The sequence below is a fragment of the Centroberyx affinis genome, unplaced genomic scaffold (assembly GCF_046629955.1).
Source record: "Centroberyx affinis isolate AG114_WGS23_722 - 3 ecotype Tasmania unplaced genomic scaffold, CSIRO-AGI_Caff_v1 ptg002853l_1, whole genome shotgun sequence".
NCBI classification, from domain to species: Eukaryota; Metazoa; Chordata; class Actinopteri; order Beryciformes; family Berycidae; genus Centroberyx; species Centroberyx affinis.
This window is the reverse complement of record NW_027280989.1, coordinates 269,515-284,487: the sequence shown is the minus strand read 5'-3', so window position 1 is coordinate 284,487 and position 14,973 is coordinate 269,515. Positions and strand designations below refer to the sequence as shown.

Below are 14,973 nucleotides of genomic sequence, written 5' to 3'. Positions count from 1 at the left end.
GTTCTTAAATAGAATCTTTTTCACAAATTGACAAGTTGAAATTTCATTTTTATTCAGTGTCAAACCACTGCCACTTTTACAGGAAGGTTGGGGATTGACTGGTAATGTTGGTAATATTGGTATTAAAAATACAGGTGACTGTCAAAATAAAGGAACACCAGAGTAAATAAGGGATACAAATTGTATTTAAAGCAAGTTGGATAAATTGTCCTACATTATAGGGGAAGTTAAGTGCCACAAACCCAGTCTGAGTGATCACTTTCAAGTTAGGGTGAAGCATTTCTATGCTGACTGGATTGACCTCTTATAGGACGACACTGCCCCAATTCGTTAGTGGTCCATGAACGGTTTGATGAACATGAAACTAATGTAGACGATGTGCCGTCCCAGTCGAAGTAAACATCTGGAGTGGCACCCAAAACACTTTTTGTCAATGTTTTCTTTATTCCAGCAGTCACCTGTATCATTTTCCCTGATATTTGTGTGACATTTCACAAATCTGAAACAATAAGAAATAAGAACATTTCACAGAATATTGTTGCTTGCTTCATTCTTACACCAATCAATACATTAAATAATACTAACAGGTTTTCTTCCTCGATGCTTGTTGAAATCCATTCAGCAAATGATGCTACAGTATTAAAAAAATCAACCATCAAGGTTAAAAGAAAAAGAAACAAAATTATAAGCTTTATCAAATTCTATGGTTTACAACTGTTAATCTACAGTATATGAACCCAAAGATTAGAGAAATCTGGCAGCAGATCACTTGCATTGTTTATGTAGGATGTTCACAACGACCATGAATTAAGTCATTTTAATGAGCGGACAGGCTGTGGAAAAGTAAAAGGACTTCTTCATAATTAGACCTAGAACTCATTTGAGTGGAGCATGGCAGATGAGAATACTTTCATTTTATTCACAGTCCCAGCAGTAAGCAGGCAGCAGAGGTGTCGAGGAGTTTTGTTGATGTCGAGTCTCAGTTTGCTTTCCTCTTCTTGGTACGGAAACGCCTCTTCCTTTGCTTGTAGAGATGGCGGAAGTTGATACATAGTCCTGAAAAAAAGACAACACTGCCATTAGAACGTAGCACTTGTTGAGAAACTTATATGATTGGAGTTTGTGTGTGTGGAGACTCACCCAGAAACATGAGAACGAGATAGATGTGCAGGACATGAGAGAAGCTGATGGAGGTGCCAATGGCTTTAGGCAGAGAATGCTGAAGAGTTTAGTCTTATCAAAGATAGCGATGGATTGTATCACTGCAACAGCTGTACGGGATCGGGAGACAAGGGGGAGGATTTTTAATACCGGTATTTGAAAAATTATCTTTCACGCAGAGGAGCAAACGTAAGCTCACCTTCAGCTAGAACGCCTAGCGGGTACAGCGGGATCCAGATCGTGTACCTCAGCCACGTGAGGGCTTTCCACTCCATATCGAAACAGCCCAGCATGTAAAATGGATACCTGAGGGAAACAATAGAATCTCAGAGAAGAGCCACACTCTGTAAACACAATAGCCTCACATTCACACTGTTGACTGATTCCAATGTTAGGAGCTATTGGCTACAATCCAATTAAAGGTAACAGGATACAAAACAAGACTACAATTCAGCAGGAGAACTTTATGTTCACTTGTCCTTTCAGTGAAATTCTTCAAATTGCACTGAAACACAGGAGACCGTGCTGAGACTCAGACATGCCCACTAAAAGGACAATCTTTAATCCTTACTAAATCATCCAACTCAAGTGTTCACCATGAGCAATAGCATGCAGATGCATACTCACCTAAAAATCTCAATGGCGCTCCACAGATAGAAAACGAAGAACACGACTGGCTTGTTGTGCATTTCCTCCAAGCTACCAAAAATGATGAAGAGGATAAAATTCCTTCCAACCACCTGGAGATAAAGGAACACAAGTCACAGTAACACCTAGATGTAATGAATTGGTAATTATGACATTTACTGGCAGTACATGGGCGATAAGGATAGTAGGTGTTCAACGCAGGTGTGACCGCATACGACAAGACTCAAATGAACATCCAGTACCTGTATAAGAGTTGGAACAACACCTGTCCTGACGACTCCAAACGCAGCGTTGAGGACCTCAACTGCTGCCAATATCTGGCAGAAGAACATAACGTCCGATATGGTGTGAAATGTGTCATAGAGAGAATCTGAAATGAGAAAAGTGTTGTATTTTAATGGGTCTTCAGAAGTTTTTGCATTACTAAATGAAATCCATGAAAGAAAGATATATTGAATACAAAACATGCTAAGCAACAGCACTGCCATGCCTCCTCACCTTGGCCAAAGATAAAGAGCCGCACAGTCATGTTGGAAAAGATCCAGGAGAAGCCGAGGAACTGGACCAGGTTATAGGTGAACAAAAACACAGTCTGCAGACTGATGAAACCTGAAAGGAGACCAAAAGAGAAAGAAAGAAAACATTGAAGCAGCTGGCACACACAAATTGCTTGCAAGTTAGTCCACAGCAAAAATTTCCAATTGAAGTGTTTTCATGTATTAAGAATATGCTATTTTTTGGCAAATAAACTAAGAACAAGTTACTAGTTACTAATATTTGGTCACAGTTTCATCTCTGTGTGTTGAGGATTTATATAGTTCTCTAAAGTACCTGCCAATACTTCTACCTCATTAGGTAAAGTATGTTTAGTGGACAGAAGCTAGTTTTGCATCATCTAATAAAAAACACAGTGAAACTACTATCAATCTTCTAATCACACAAAAAAATATGTTGATTAAACAGCTTATTTGCCAGTCAGTGTATTTCTTACAAAATAGACAACCCATACATTTTTTTAAATATTTTTTTGATAAAGAATTAGGTCAGTGCCATTATCTTCCTTCACTGGCAAGTATTGTCACTAGCATCAAGAAATCTTGGGGCGGCGGTATCTTAGAGGTTAGAGAAGCAAGTTTGTGACCAGAAGTTTAGTTTAGTTTGAATTTCCAGACCAGCTGAGAAAAACGTGGGTGGGTAAAGTAAATGAAAAGCTGCTGTCGAGCTGCTGAAAAAGAGCCAACATGCTCAGTTGACTTTTCCTAGATGTATAAAGGGTTAAAAATAAACAGTGCCTTCACTGCTTTGAAGAATTCTTGGAAACCATATCTCTGTTTTTGAAATTTCTGGAATTTGCCCTCAAGCATGTCACATTTTCTGTGAGCTGAATAACTGGCTGGAGCAGTATGTTAATTACACTGGCACTGTTTCAAATAAAATAGGAAAAATGTGTGTTTTAAACTGGAATACAAGATGAAACCGCTTGATAAAACAGCCTTTTTTTTTTTTTTTTTTTTTTACAATGTCATCATTTGTACTCACCATCCTCTTGACTCCTTGAAGCCTTCAGCCTGTTCTTTCTCTCCTCCTTTGAGAAGAAAAAAGACAACATATTTATACAGGTTCTGCATTTTTCGTCGCGTCTCTTGATTAGTATTTTCTTTCAATCTCTCAGCACCTTCTATTCAAACTTTTTTTTAACTATCTTAGTGTCACCTCTGTCTTGTATTGACATTTTAAATGGACCCCAGGAAGACTAGTCTGTCGCTTGTGCGTCGACTAATGGGGATCTACAATAAACAATAAACCGTAACTAATGTTTTACTTTCATTGGCCATTTTGAACATGCATACTTGCATATGAATTCATGATTTCCTTCAACATTAGCGTTCTTTTTAAAAGGCTCAATATTAATAATTGCAAACAAGCAAAATTACCTCTTAATAACAAAGAGCACAGAAAAATACACCATTGTGTATGTGTGTTATTAGTATAACTTTTTGGACAACTTAGGTTTATATAATAAAAGTGAGTGGCAACAATACAGATACCTGGGGCAGCAAAACTGGTTAAGTGTTCTTGAAGTCACACAAAGGTGTAAAAAGCTAAAAAGTAAAAATGTTGCACTGAGGTGAAACAGCCTTCATCTCACCTTTTCACGAATCTCCATCTCAGCATCTGACTCGTCCAGCCAGCGGTCGAAGTCAGGAGCCAGGAAGACTGGCTTGCGCTCCTGTAAGGTCAGTCTGTCCCACCAGCCGCGCTGCTCTTTCCTCACTGTGATATTCACCTGCCGCTGAGTGGACTTATGGCTCACCTGGGCACACAGGTTCATCAACATGAGGGTGACAAACAGGAACAGTAGATGTCTGTTCTCAACTTGACAAACCAATTAAAGACAGCTGCATACCTGTGGCTTCACCGGCAAATGAAACTCCAGACTGAACGCATATTCATTTTCTCCTTTTGCGCCACGGCCCTGGGCTGCAGGCAGACAGAAGTACAAACGTTCATGAATCATTAGCTTCATTCTTTTAAATTCCCTTTTTTCCCTCAGAGTCAAATGTGCATCAGTACAAGTGCTACAGAAATACTGGATCTCACCTCTGAAGTGAAGGACGTTTTCATGTACACTGACATCTATATTCTGCAAGAGGAAGCAGATAGATTAGTTGAATTTCCTCCTATAGAATAAAAACTGATGTAGTGGCCTAGCTCCTGTCCACATTACCATCAAACAAGGACTGAAAAAATATAACCCAAAAGACTAATAGTTACGAACACTTTAACAACATTAAAGTTAGGATGAGCATCATCCAAACGAGAAAAAAATCTTGCCAGTGTATTGCCAATCAGAATAATTATCTATAGTCCGTCCACCTAGTCCGGGAAGTGGACCGTTCCACACAATCCCCGCCCACATTTAGATCTAGTCCCTGTCACTGTGAAAGTAAACCTTGGTGAGGAAGACCCCAGATGCGTTTAAGTGCTTTGTGCTGGACAGCATATCACATTATTTCATTTCAATAATGCATACCTGACTGACTGATCCTGTGTGACAGATAGTAAGACGATACTCATCAGCATAGCAATGCCTAACTGAATATTGGTGTGATGGAAAAAATGCAGCCAAAGCATAATTATAATTAAAGAGGATGACAGAAGAAATTTGTCCTTTTGCTGACTCTGGCCTACTAGGCCAGATGCCCAGACCCAGGCCCAGATGTCAGTTCAAAGGGGGCTTTTAATTTAGTCAAAAGGGTCTTTTATCTGATTACACCCATATGTAACAAGCAAACCTTGTTCTGTCGTATGTCCTGTCATTTATGATGTATGTATTCCTGCGACAGATCATATTTCATACTTATGATCTATTTATCTTATTGTATGTTTGACCGTGTTTTGAACTCTTCATATGAATAGAGTTGGTTGTTTCTGAAGATGTAGTAGGGGTAGGAAATGTATAAAAGGCAACTGAGAGAAGAGGAAGTTGCTCATTCAGCCTGAAACTTTGTTGAAGGTTGTCTGTGCCGCTTGCAGGTGTGTCGTACGAATAAACCAGAAAGGAAACTCTCTGTCTTGTTTCTCAAGTCTCTTTATTTCAGAAACCCCCACCACAATTGGATTAGTGGGTTCAAACCTAACAGGTAGTGGTATGGTAGGCCTTGGCTCTAGGCTCTTTAAAGAACAGCCATCACCAGAGAATATAAAAAAGTCTCTGCTACCACTTTGTAGGATCTATATCGCCAATATGCAAATTGTGCAGTCACGTGGTATTTCCAAAAACCTAAAGCCCTTGCACCATTTAATACCCACTCGAATACTTTAAGTTGGGTAAATATTACCCTACGCAATTTTATAATGAAAGGTGGGCGCAGACAATTTGTGAACAACAGACTATTTAGCTCACCTGTGCGTCTATCAGCTCCACTCGCAGGTAAATGTCCTCGTGGCGTTGGGCCCAGTACACGAGCGGTGTGAGCGTCATATTGTGGCGTTTAATGCAGCTTGATATCAGATTAATAATAGTCGAGAATGAATGAAAGTCCCCAAATTACATGCTAGTCGGTCAGGAGGCTACAATAGATAGCCAGAATATTCTGCGAACGCGCTCGCTCGCCATCTGTCAGTGCAACAACGTGCTCGTGCATGAGACAGAGCAGTTGGTCTCCTCCTATCTGATTGGCTGGCCGTCAGTGTTTACGGAAGCGGCGAAGGGGAAGTAATTTGCGGAAGCACACACGGATATATTCTTGTGGTTGTCGGTGATGTGCTAACATGCAGACAGACTGTCGTGCTGCTTGTCCAAAATTTGACTTGCTGAATTCTTGTGGCACATTTCGTGTCCTTGTTGGCGTGTCAGGAAGCGTCGCAGCGCTGAAGCTGCCTCTTTTGGTCTCCCAACTTCTTGAACTACCCGGGGTGAGCTGCTCTCCTCTGTAGCAGCGGTCCTCACACCCGGTCCTCGGGGTCCAGAGTATTGTTACTACTAGTAGTGCTACTTCCAGGTAGTTAACCTGCCGTCCTAGGTGTAAATTAGTCCCTGGTTTGACAGCTAGACTGAAAACTACCTAGATGTCCGGATTTGAGGACCACTGCTCTATAGAGATGTGCTTATTTTTTACAATCTGCATTTAACTAATGTTACGTATGTCCCGTGCCATCATACTCTGTTACATAGTACTCTACTGATAGACCACGTATAATCCGGTATAAACGGTATAATCTAACCGCTAGATGGAGATGATGCGGTTTTTAAGCAGGAATACATAAAACAACAGAAACAACAACGATTATTATTATTAATACTTTTCTTATAAAAAATTACACAATGCAGTAGAATAAATGGACAAAACAATCATACTAACAAAATGATCAAGTATAGGCTAATGAAGGGAGGACTGGTAGTGCTGGTTCCATTGGGTCTTGTGGGAGAAAAACCTTCAGTTGGGCCAGATGTCTTCAGGTATTCCACCACACTTCGTATTTCTCAGTAATCAAATAATCAAACAGATTCAATAGAGTTCAGTATGATATAGGTTTACTGCAAAATCACACAGAGTACACGTAAACCGAGCTGGTCCATGGAGCAACTGCCTTAGCTCTTCAATGCATCTTCTTTCATGCCATTCCCACCCTGAGTTGGAAAGTCACTCCTTCTGATCTTCCCCCAAACTTTCTTCCTTGCCGACACACCATTGTTTACCTGTCTCGGGATCTTTCTACCGTTTCACCAAAATTAATGATGTCTACTCCCTCAATTGTTGACCTTACAGATATGCTTTGAACATAAATAATGGTGTCAACATGACCTCTCATGTCTGCATTGGGCAAACCACTTTCTTCATTCGGAGACACCATTATTTCCTGCAGTGCTACTATGTTGATAAAAAAATAATGACTTTTAATAAATGAATATATACTTATCATGGATACTTATGCGTATCATTGATACTAACACATTCTCATGTTGGATTTTATACTGAGTATTCATTCATTTAACAAGTTCAGGTGAATCAAAATTTCCCACAGTCTCTTCAGCAGAACAGAATTAGCACAAGATGTATATGAATGTAAAATTAACACAGCTAATAATAACACTACAGTCTTGAAAGTCTATTCAACAGTTTTGGCAAACCCCTAAGTAGGCTATCAATTTGAAGCCAAAGAAGTAAAAAAAAAAAAAAAAAAAAAAGAGGCATTTGGAGGCCCAACGTGACAAGACAACTTTAGATTTATCATCATTAAGGTGGAAAATGTTTTGTGACATCTAACATAAGGCAAGAGTATCAAGACTACTTTTACCACTGAATTTTACAGGGAAATACAGTTGTGCTTTATCAGCATAGCAATTAAAATATATATATATATATATATTTAAAATTATTTATTATTATGATATCTTTATTAGGATCCCCATTTTCTGACGTAACTCATAGTCAGAGACAGCTGACACCTCACCTCATATACAGAAATATTTTGTCAGTGAATTATGTGACCAAGTGAGAATATATTAATGAACAGTGGTGGAAAGAGCACTCAAATTTCCTACTCAAGTAGAAGTACTGTTACTTTGCTGATATTTTACTTGAGTAGAATTGAAAGTACTATAGTGTTGAAATCCTACTTAAGTAAAAGTAAAAAGTACCTAATTTAAAATGTATTCTGAGTAAAAGTTACTGAGTTACTTTTTAGAAAATGGAACATTTTAGATGTGATTTTTCCCATGCGATTCTAAAAGGCAGAGAGGACAGAGTTCAAACTAGATTATTTACAAAATTATTTATAAAGTGCACAAAAAAGCTTGCAAAGCCTGGTTACTCTTCTCTTCTTTGTTGATTGACTGTTCACTGCCAATGGCTCCACATTTGGCCAATTTACGATTGTGCTATGGAAAGCCAACAAAATTATACTCTAATGGATGTGATTTAAAATGTAGCTAAGTACAATACTTAAGTAAAAACATAATTAAGTAAAAGTAAAATTACTGACTTATACAAATACTCAAAAAAGCTACTCAATTGTAGTAACATGAGTAAATGTAATGTTACTTCCACCCTTGTAAATGAATAACCATGTAGGACTTGTGATGAAACCTTGAGGTACTGCACAGCTAAATTTGGCTGAGCATGATACACAACTGCTGCAGGAAACAGAGAACTCTCTCTCTGGTAGATAAGATATGAACCAAATTAAAAGTAGTGTAATCCCCTCAAAATCTCTAAGACGATAAACTGATATCATGATCAACATCATGTTGTGATCAGCAGTGTCCTAGGCAGCAGAAAGGTCAAGCAGAAATAGAACTGAACATTCGCCCATATCTGCTACCATGTGCTAGTATCTGTCCTACTCTCTTGTAGCCCTAAGACAGTCTTTCCTGTTTCCTGTGAGGGCGGAAAAAAAAAATCATATCAGATATATACTAGACTTCTACCCTGGCCATAAGCAGTTTGTTGGCTGAAAGAGATCTCTAGCTCTGATACCATCTTTCATATTCAACCACCAAAATGTGCTAAAATGTGCTAAAAAAAATAATTTTTAAATCCAGTGACTGTCTCCCCTTGTGCTCTAGGTGGATGTCAGAGTCGTCACCACTGAGCATGCCAAGCACTTCTATAACCCTGCTGAGGTTGCGGTGAAAATCTATAATGACAAGGATGAGTGGGAGGTAATGATGCACTTCTCAAATGTATTAATAAGCCATTGTTAATGGAGAGTCTAAGGTATCATGCATTCCGGCAAGGAAGTGAATGTCTCACTTGTTGTTTGTCTGGTCTCTGTTGTAGCTGTGGACGCAGCGCTCTGACCCGGTGCTGCACATTGAGCTGCGGCGCTGGGCAGACCTGTTCGTCATCGCCCCGTTAGATGCCAACACTCTTGGAAAGATTTCTAATGGCATTTGTGACAATCTGCTGGTGAGACCATAAAATTATTAGGTTGGATGTGAATAGTCACATTACTATGGGCAGAAATATGTGTCACTAGAAACTGAAATTGAATTATTTATATTTGAATTTGGATCGCTCAACTTGAATAATTGCATTAAAAAAAATGAATTTGAATCACATAATTTGAATTTGTATTGTTTAACCTGAATAATTGCATTGAAAAACTGAATCTGAATAGCATAATTTGAAATTGAATTTATTAGTTTGAAACTGAATTCCAATAAACTCGAAACTGAATGTAATATTATGAAATTGAATTAATTTGCTCTGAAACTGTATTCAGTTCTCACAATTCAAATTCAGTTCTCCTAATTCAAATTCAGTTCTTGCAATTCAGTTTCAGTTTACTGAGACACACATCTTGGTCGTTGAGGAAGAACAATCGAGTGCAGATTCACAGAACTCGTTGAGCAATTCAAATTCAAATATAAATAATTCAATTTCAGTTTCTAGTGACACATATTTCTGCCCATAGATTTCCCACAAATTATAATTTCATACATGTATATAATAATTGTCTTTGCTCGTTCTATGTTGTCAGTGTGTATTTGTGTTCATGGACCCCAGGAAGACTAGCAACCACATAGGGGGAAGCTAATCGTAATCCAATTAAACAATAAATAATAAATTGTTATATTACACATGGATCATTTCTTATCTGAATTCTCAGGTATGAGACGTAGGAAATCACACACTGATAAAAAACGTTTCAGACCTAGACCGTCAGTCCATATGTGCACCTGAAGTACAAAAACATATATGAGGACTTATTAGAGTGCAGGCTTTTTTCCTATTTGTCTATTTAACTGAATTCTCAAAAAAGATTCTCAGGTTGATTATTATTTGTCATTGGCAGACATGTGTGGTACGAGCCTGGGATACCAGTCGGCCTCTCCTCTTCTGCCCTGCCATGAACACAGCCATGTGGCAGCACCCCATCACCGCCCGGCAGGTGGCCAGCCTCAAAGAGTTTGGATATGTGGAGATCCCCTGCATTTCCAAGAAGCTCGTGTGTGGAGATGAAGGTGTGTATTGATACCAGACAAGCCGAGATTCATTCACCCCCTTAAACTGCCAATAAGTCAGTTTTCCTTTTATTTTCCCCCATATTTTATTACATTGATTTCACACAGAAATGTGAACTATCACAATAGTTATGTATTTATTTCATGTGGACATGTCTAAAAGAAGCAGCATCTTTTATGTGTAATGTAAAAAAAAAACTTGAATAATCATTCTATAGTAACAAAATTTGCAGGGTGGCTTAAAAATATGTACCGGCTCTTATCTATAAAAAAAAAAACAAAGGCCAAAAAATACATAGGATTTTTTTTACTAATTAGTGTCTTGATAGATAAGTTGAAAGAAAAAGATTTACAGGGTTAATCATTATTTTAAAATGCTAATAAATAAATGCCTAATTTTTTTTTCACTTAAAGAATTTTTGCCTTGTGAAATGCTGAACAACACCCATTTTAGGAAAAGTCATAGACTGTAGCCAGTGGGTTTTATCATAATAAAGTAAAATATATTTGAAAACACAAAAAGTAAGAAATGACCTGTTGGCAGCTGTAGTGTTAAGAGTTCATTAATTGAACTTAATTTTAGATGAACAAATTCATACTTTCAATGATGGTCTCACAAGACACAAAAAGCCTCTTTAAAGGCAGTAATTGGTATTAAAATAAATTAAATAAAAAGAAGAAGAGCTAAACAGACACAACCGAGAGAAAGACAATGACACAACACAGAATAGATGAGGTGACAAATAGATCAGATGGTATAAGAAGAGAGTGGACAGGCAGCATGTTGCACCACAGTGCATATGATATAACATTAATGGTCCAATGGCAGGTTATAAATAGCGTAGCAGTCATCAAGTCAAAAACCACAAGAGTGAGTCTAAACTGGTAAAACAAACAATATGACATTGGCAAACGTCATATGACAACAAGCCACACAGATAACAAGCACACATTAGAGCACAGAGGCTTTAGTAATGATTTTAGTTTAGCGGTAGTTGTTGTGTGGTAAGAAAATAGGTTTCAGAGATAATCAGGCGTTAGGCGTAATGAGAGAATGTAATGAGAGTCCTTGAAGGCAGATTCTGAGATAAAACCAACCTGTTCCACTGTCTTTTCTAGGCCATTCTAGTTGCCAGTAGCAGCAAAGTGAAATGCGCTTTGGACAAGAATTACAGTAGCTTTAGGGACTTTTTTCTGTTGACATCCATCTATAGGACAGGATTGGCTGATCAAGCACTCTAAGTAACGATGGGATTAAGTAAGGAGAAGACAGACCAACTGGAGTTTTGAAAAGTCCTGAAAAACAAGTGAATTTTATTGGCTGGTAAGCAGACAAATTGCAGGGGAAAATACAATCCTTCACATGCTCAAGGTAACAGTCGGAGCTACATTACTAAAATACTGGACACCAAGTTCATTTGTGCTTCTGCATGAGGGGGAAAAAAGTCTGACATTTTTCAGTGGCTCTTCAAAGATGTCAGCAGGCTGTGCATTCTTTCATTTTCTAACTCTAAGATAATGTTACAAAATGATACCCAGCAGCTGTAAACATGTATCTTCAGAAACCTGATGAGTCGTCTCAGCGCATGTGAACTCATCGTATATTCAGTTCGCTCCAAAGGTAATAAATATGTGATGCAGATTGTCTATTCCATACCCCAAAGTAATTATTTGTATTAATAACGGGCTAGACACCTTGTGTGTATGACACTTTAATAAACTAACCAATCAAAATCAATACTATATCAAAAATTGAATAAAATAAGGTACAAGATTAATATAGGAATTATAGGTAATATATGAATTAAAAATAAAAATATAGGAATTCCTAATTATAAAACCTATATGATAAATATGATTCTATGCAATGCTATGGACAATGCTCATATGCAATGCATCCTAATCAATCAACGCAGTGATTTCTGATCAGATCAGTGTAGTGTGGTTAGCATCAAGCCATTCACCTCACCTGCTGAGTCACTGTAACCAAGCATCAGGAGGCTGATTCTGCAAATCAGTGTTTATAGGCCACTGATTGATACTTTATGTCTCCCTATACAGAAGGTGTTTGTGTTTGTCTGTTGCAGGTAAAGGGGCGATGGCAGAGGTATCAACTATCGTTAATGTTGTCAAACAGCATCTCCAGAAATATGATGAGTCATCTCAGCACACGTGATCGTCTCATCGTATATTCAGTCCGTCCCAAAGAGCAATAGGTAATAAAATATGTGACAAAGATTGTTTATTCCGTGCCTTGAAGCAATTATTTGTGTTAATTATGTATCAAAAATGTGACTGAAACAGCTGTTGAAAGAAGTCCCATCGTTCTGTCCCAAATATATATATTTTTTTTCTGGTGTAGTCATCTATATCTATTTATCCCCAACTCGCACTGACATGAGTGATGGTTTGTCCAACCCCGGAGAGAGTTTCCCATCGATTTAAGCCCCTCCCCCTTTCATGATTGGCTGTATTGATCCTGAAGTCGCATTGAGATTTGTGATCGTCTATATCTGTTGATCCCAAAGTCGCATTTACATGATTGACAGCTCGTCGGACTCAGGAGAGCAATCCCAAAGCTGCATTGAGATGAGTGATGGCTCGCTGGACTTGAGAGAGTGTCACATCGATTGGTGATGTCATTTAAGCCCCACCCCCTTTGCTGATTGGCTGTTTTTTGATCAACTCTATCTATTAATCCCGAAGCTACACTGACATGAGTGATACCTCATCGCACTCAGAGAAGAGTTTCGATTACACTATCAATTAGTGATGTAATTTAAGCCCCTCCCTCTTCCTCAATTGGCTATTTTTTCATCGTCCGTTGGTCCGTCCCAGAAATTAGAACAAAATTTGTGATGCTTTTCATCATCTATATCTATTGATCCGATCAGTCACACTGATATAAGTGATGACTCAGGAGATAGTTTTTTATCAATTTATGTTATTTAAGCCCCACCCCCTTTCATGATTGGCTGTTGATTGACATGGGATGTTTTTGATCATCTATTGTTTATGGAACTACATTGGGATGTATGATGGCTCATTGGACTCAAGAGAGAGTTTCCTATTGGTTGGTGATGTCATATAATGATGATGTTGGTGCCCCCCCTTTCCTGATTGGCTGTTTTTTATCATCTATATCTACTTATCCCAAAGTCACACTGACATCAGTGATGGCTCGTCAGACTCAGGAGAAAGTTTCCTATTGCTTGGTGATGTCATTAATCATCCTCCCTCCCTAAGAGCTAACAATTGATGTGATGGGAGCAGGATATATTGTTTTAAGTGACCAATAAGCTGTATTAGACTTTTGGTTTTATTGAGCAGCTTATTACAAATTCTGTGCTTGTTAATAAATGTTTTACATAATATATATCAATTGTTTATTTTATTAAAGGTTGGATTGGTCTTGTTAGTAAATGTGCTGCTGCCTTCTTGGCCCAGTCACTCTTGTAAAAGAGATTTTTGTTCTTAATAGGACATGCCTTGTTAAATAAAGGTTGAAATGTGGTGTTTTGTTTTTCATTATGAGATTGCATGAGGGTTAATCTAAATGTATTGGCACAGTTTTTGGGATTCCACTCATTCTGTAGTCTGTGGAAGCCGTTATAAATCTGTAGGAGCGGTCATGGTGTCTAAGGGGTTAATTATGGGAGACTAAGCAGCGGAAATTCTTTTCCCCAGAAGGGACTTTGACAGATTGCAGCAACACATAACATGGTAATAAAGTTGTCAGCTAAGGTATGGATGCCTCACATTCAATGAACATAAGGTACTACTGCGCTCCGTAGTATCTTATTTACACTCAATAAACATATACACTTCTTTTGTTTGTGCAAAGAAGCTCATGCAATCCCTTTGTTTTCCCAAAGGGATTGCCTTTTAAACACTGGGGCCTAACATGTCTTTAAAGAGATGCCAAGGTGAGGTAGATGCACTTTATTTAGTGCTTTTTCCCATGACTCTGAGTATCAAGGGTCAAAAGTGATGAAACCCATGGTTCACATCAGTGTTAGACATGTTTATCTCACTGACCCCCCATCTCCTAACGAAGTAGAAAGTGCCAGTCTGGAATGTGTCTCGTCCACCGTCGAGAGGAAATGGACACGAGAATGTCAAAACTGAAACACAGTGTGGTTTGTATCATGGCGGGGGTAAAAGCAGGCAGTACAAGATTAAAGAAGAAGTGAACCTTGTTGGCAGCAATCTTGGAAGTGTACGTCCTTTACAACAGGTTTATGTTGGATAAGTGACACGACACAGCAGGACACATTAACTAGTTCTTGTGAGGTCAAGATATAAATTACTCTAATATTCTTATCCAGAGACTAAAACAGTTGATAACATTAGCTTTGCAGAAGAGTAAAATTGCAAAACACTCCACATACAGATTTAAAAAAAAAAAAAAAAGATTGTAGAAGCATTGCAATGACAAAAGCTCTTATCTAAATCAGCGCTGTTACTGTGAATTTGATCATTAAAATGCAATGAACAAGCTTTGTCATGTTCTTAACAATCAGCATACGCATTCAGGTTTTCGGTAAACATTTTGATGCTTTTGTTTTTTTTGTTGTCAAGGTAGCTAGATCCAGTCAAATCATTTTTATCTGGCTTGGTTTATCTCTGCTTATACCATATGGAAACCAAGGAAGGAGGGGTTATTTGATTTGCAAATACCCAGGGGCATT

The 14,973-nt window shown here is 38.3% G+C and overlaps 2 protein-coding genes across 5 annotated transcripts; one reads left to right on the top strand and one right to left on the bottom strand.

Moving 5' to 3' along the window:
* Positions 1 to 35: 35 nt before the first annotated feature.
* Positions 36 to 5,922, bottom strand: hacd3 (3-hydroxyacyl-CoA dehydratase 3). Its single transcript, XM_071536246.1, is given in 12 exon segments — positions 36 to 1,056; positions 1,141 to 1,218; positions 1,221 to 1,271; positions 1,361 to 1,467; positions 1,789 to 1,901; positions 2,052 to 2,179; positions 2,308 to 2,418; positions 3,349 to 3,394; positions 3,959 to 4,123; positions 4,217 to 4,290; positions 4,411 to 4,453; positions 5,717 to 5,922. Coding segments are annotated over 12 exon segments (1,071 nt in total). The 5' UTR covers positions 5,795 to 5,922; the 3' UTR covers positions 36 to 979.
* A 153-nt stretch (positions 5,923 to 6,075) lies between these two features.
* Positions 6,076 to 13,760, top strand: ppcdc (phosphopantothenoylcysteine decarboxylase). 4 transcript variants are annotated; one of them, XM_071536247.1, is made up of 5 exons: positions 6,076 to 6,228; positions 8,882 to 8,977; positions 9,096 to 9,224; positions 10,114 to 10,282; positions 12,370 to 13,760. In XM_071536247.1, the coding sequence occupies exons 1-5, from the start codon at positions 6,085 to 6,087 to the stop codon at positions 12,456 to 12,458; spliced, it is 627 nt and encodes a 208-aa protein (XP_071392348.1). In that variant the 5' UTR covers positions 6,076 to 6,084; the 3' UTR covers positions 12,459 to 13,760. The 4 variants fall into 4 exon arrangements, with proteins under 4 accessions (XP_071392348.1, XP_071392349.1, XP_071392350.1 ...); XM_071536248.1 differs by lacking the exon at positions 8,882 to 8,977; XM_071536249.1 differs by lacking the exon at positions 9,096 to 9,224.
* Positions 13,761 to 14,973: the final 1,213 nt, after the last annotated feature.

Coding starts and splice junctions, on each gene's coding strand:
- ppcdc (XM_071536247.1), top strand. CDS start 6,085: ATGCAGACAGACTGTCGTGCTGCTTGTCCAAAATTTGACTTGCTGAAT. Junction 6,229..8,881: donor AACTTCTTGAACTACCCGGG/GTGAGCTGCTCT, acceptor CTTGTGCTCTAG/GTGGATGTCAGAGTCGTCAC. Junction 9,225..10,113: donor GCATTTGTGACAATCTGCTG/GTGAGACCATAA, acceptor TGTCATTGGCAG/ACATGTGTGGTACGAGCCTG.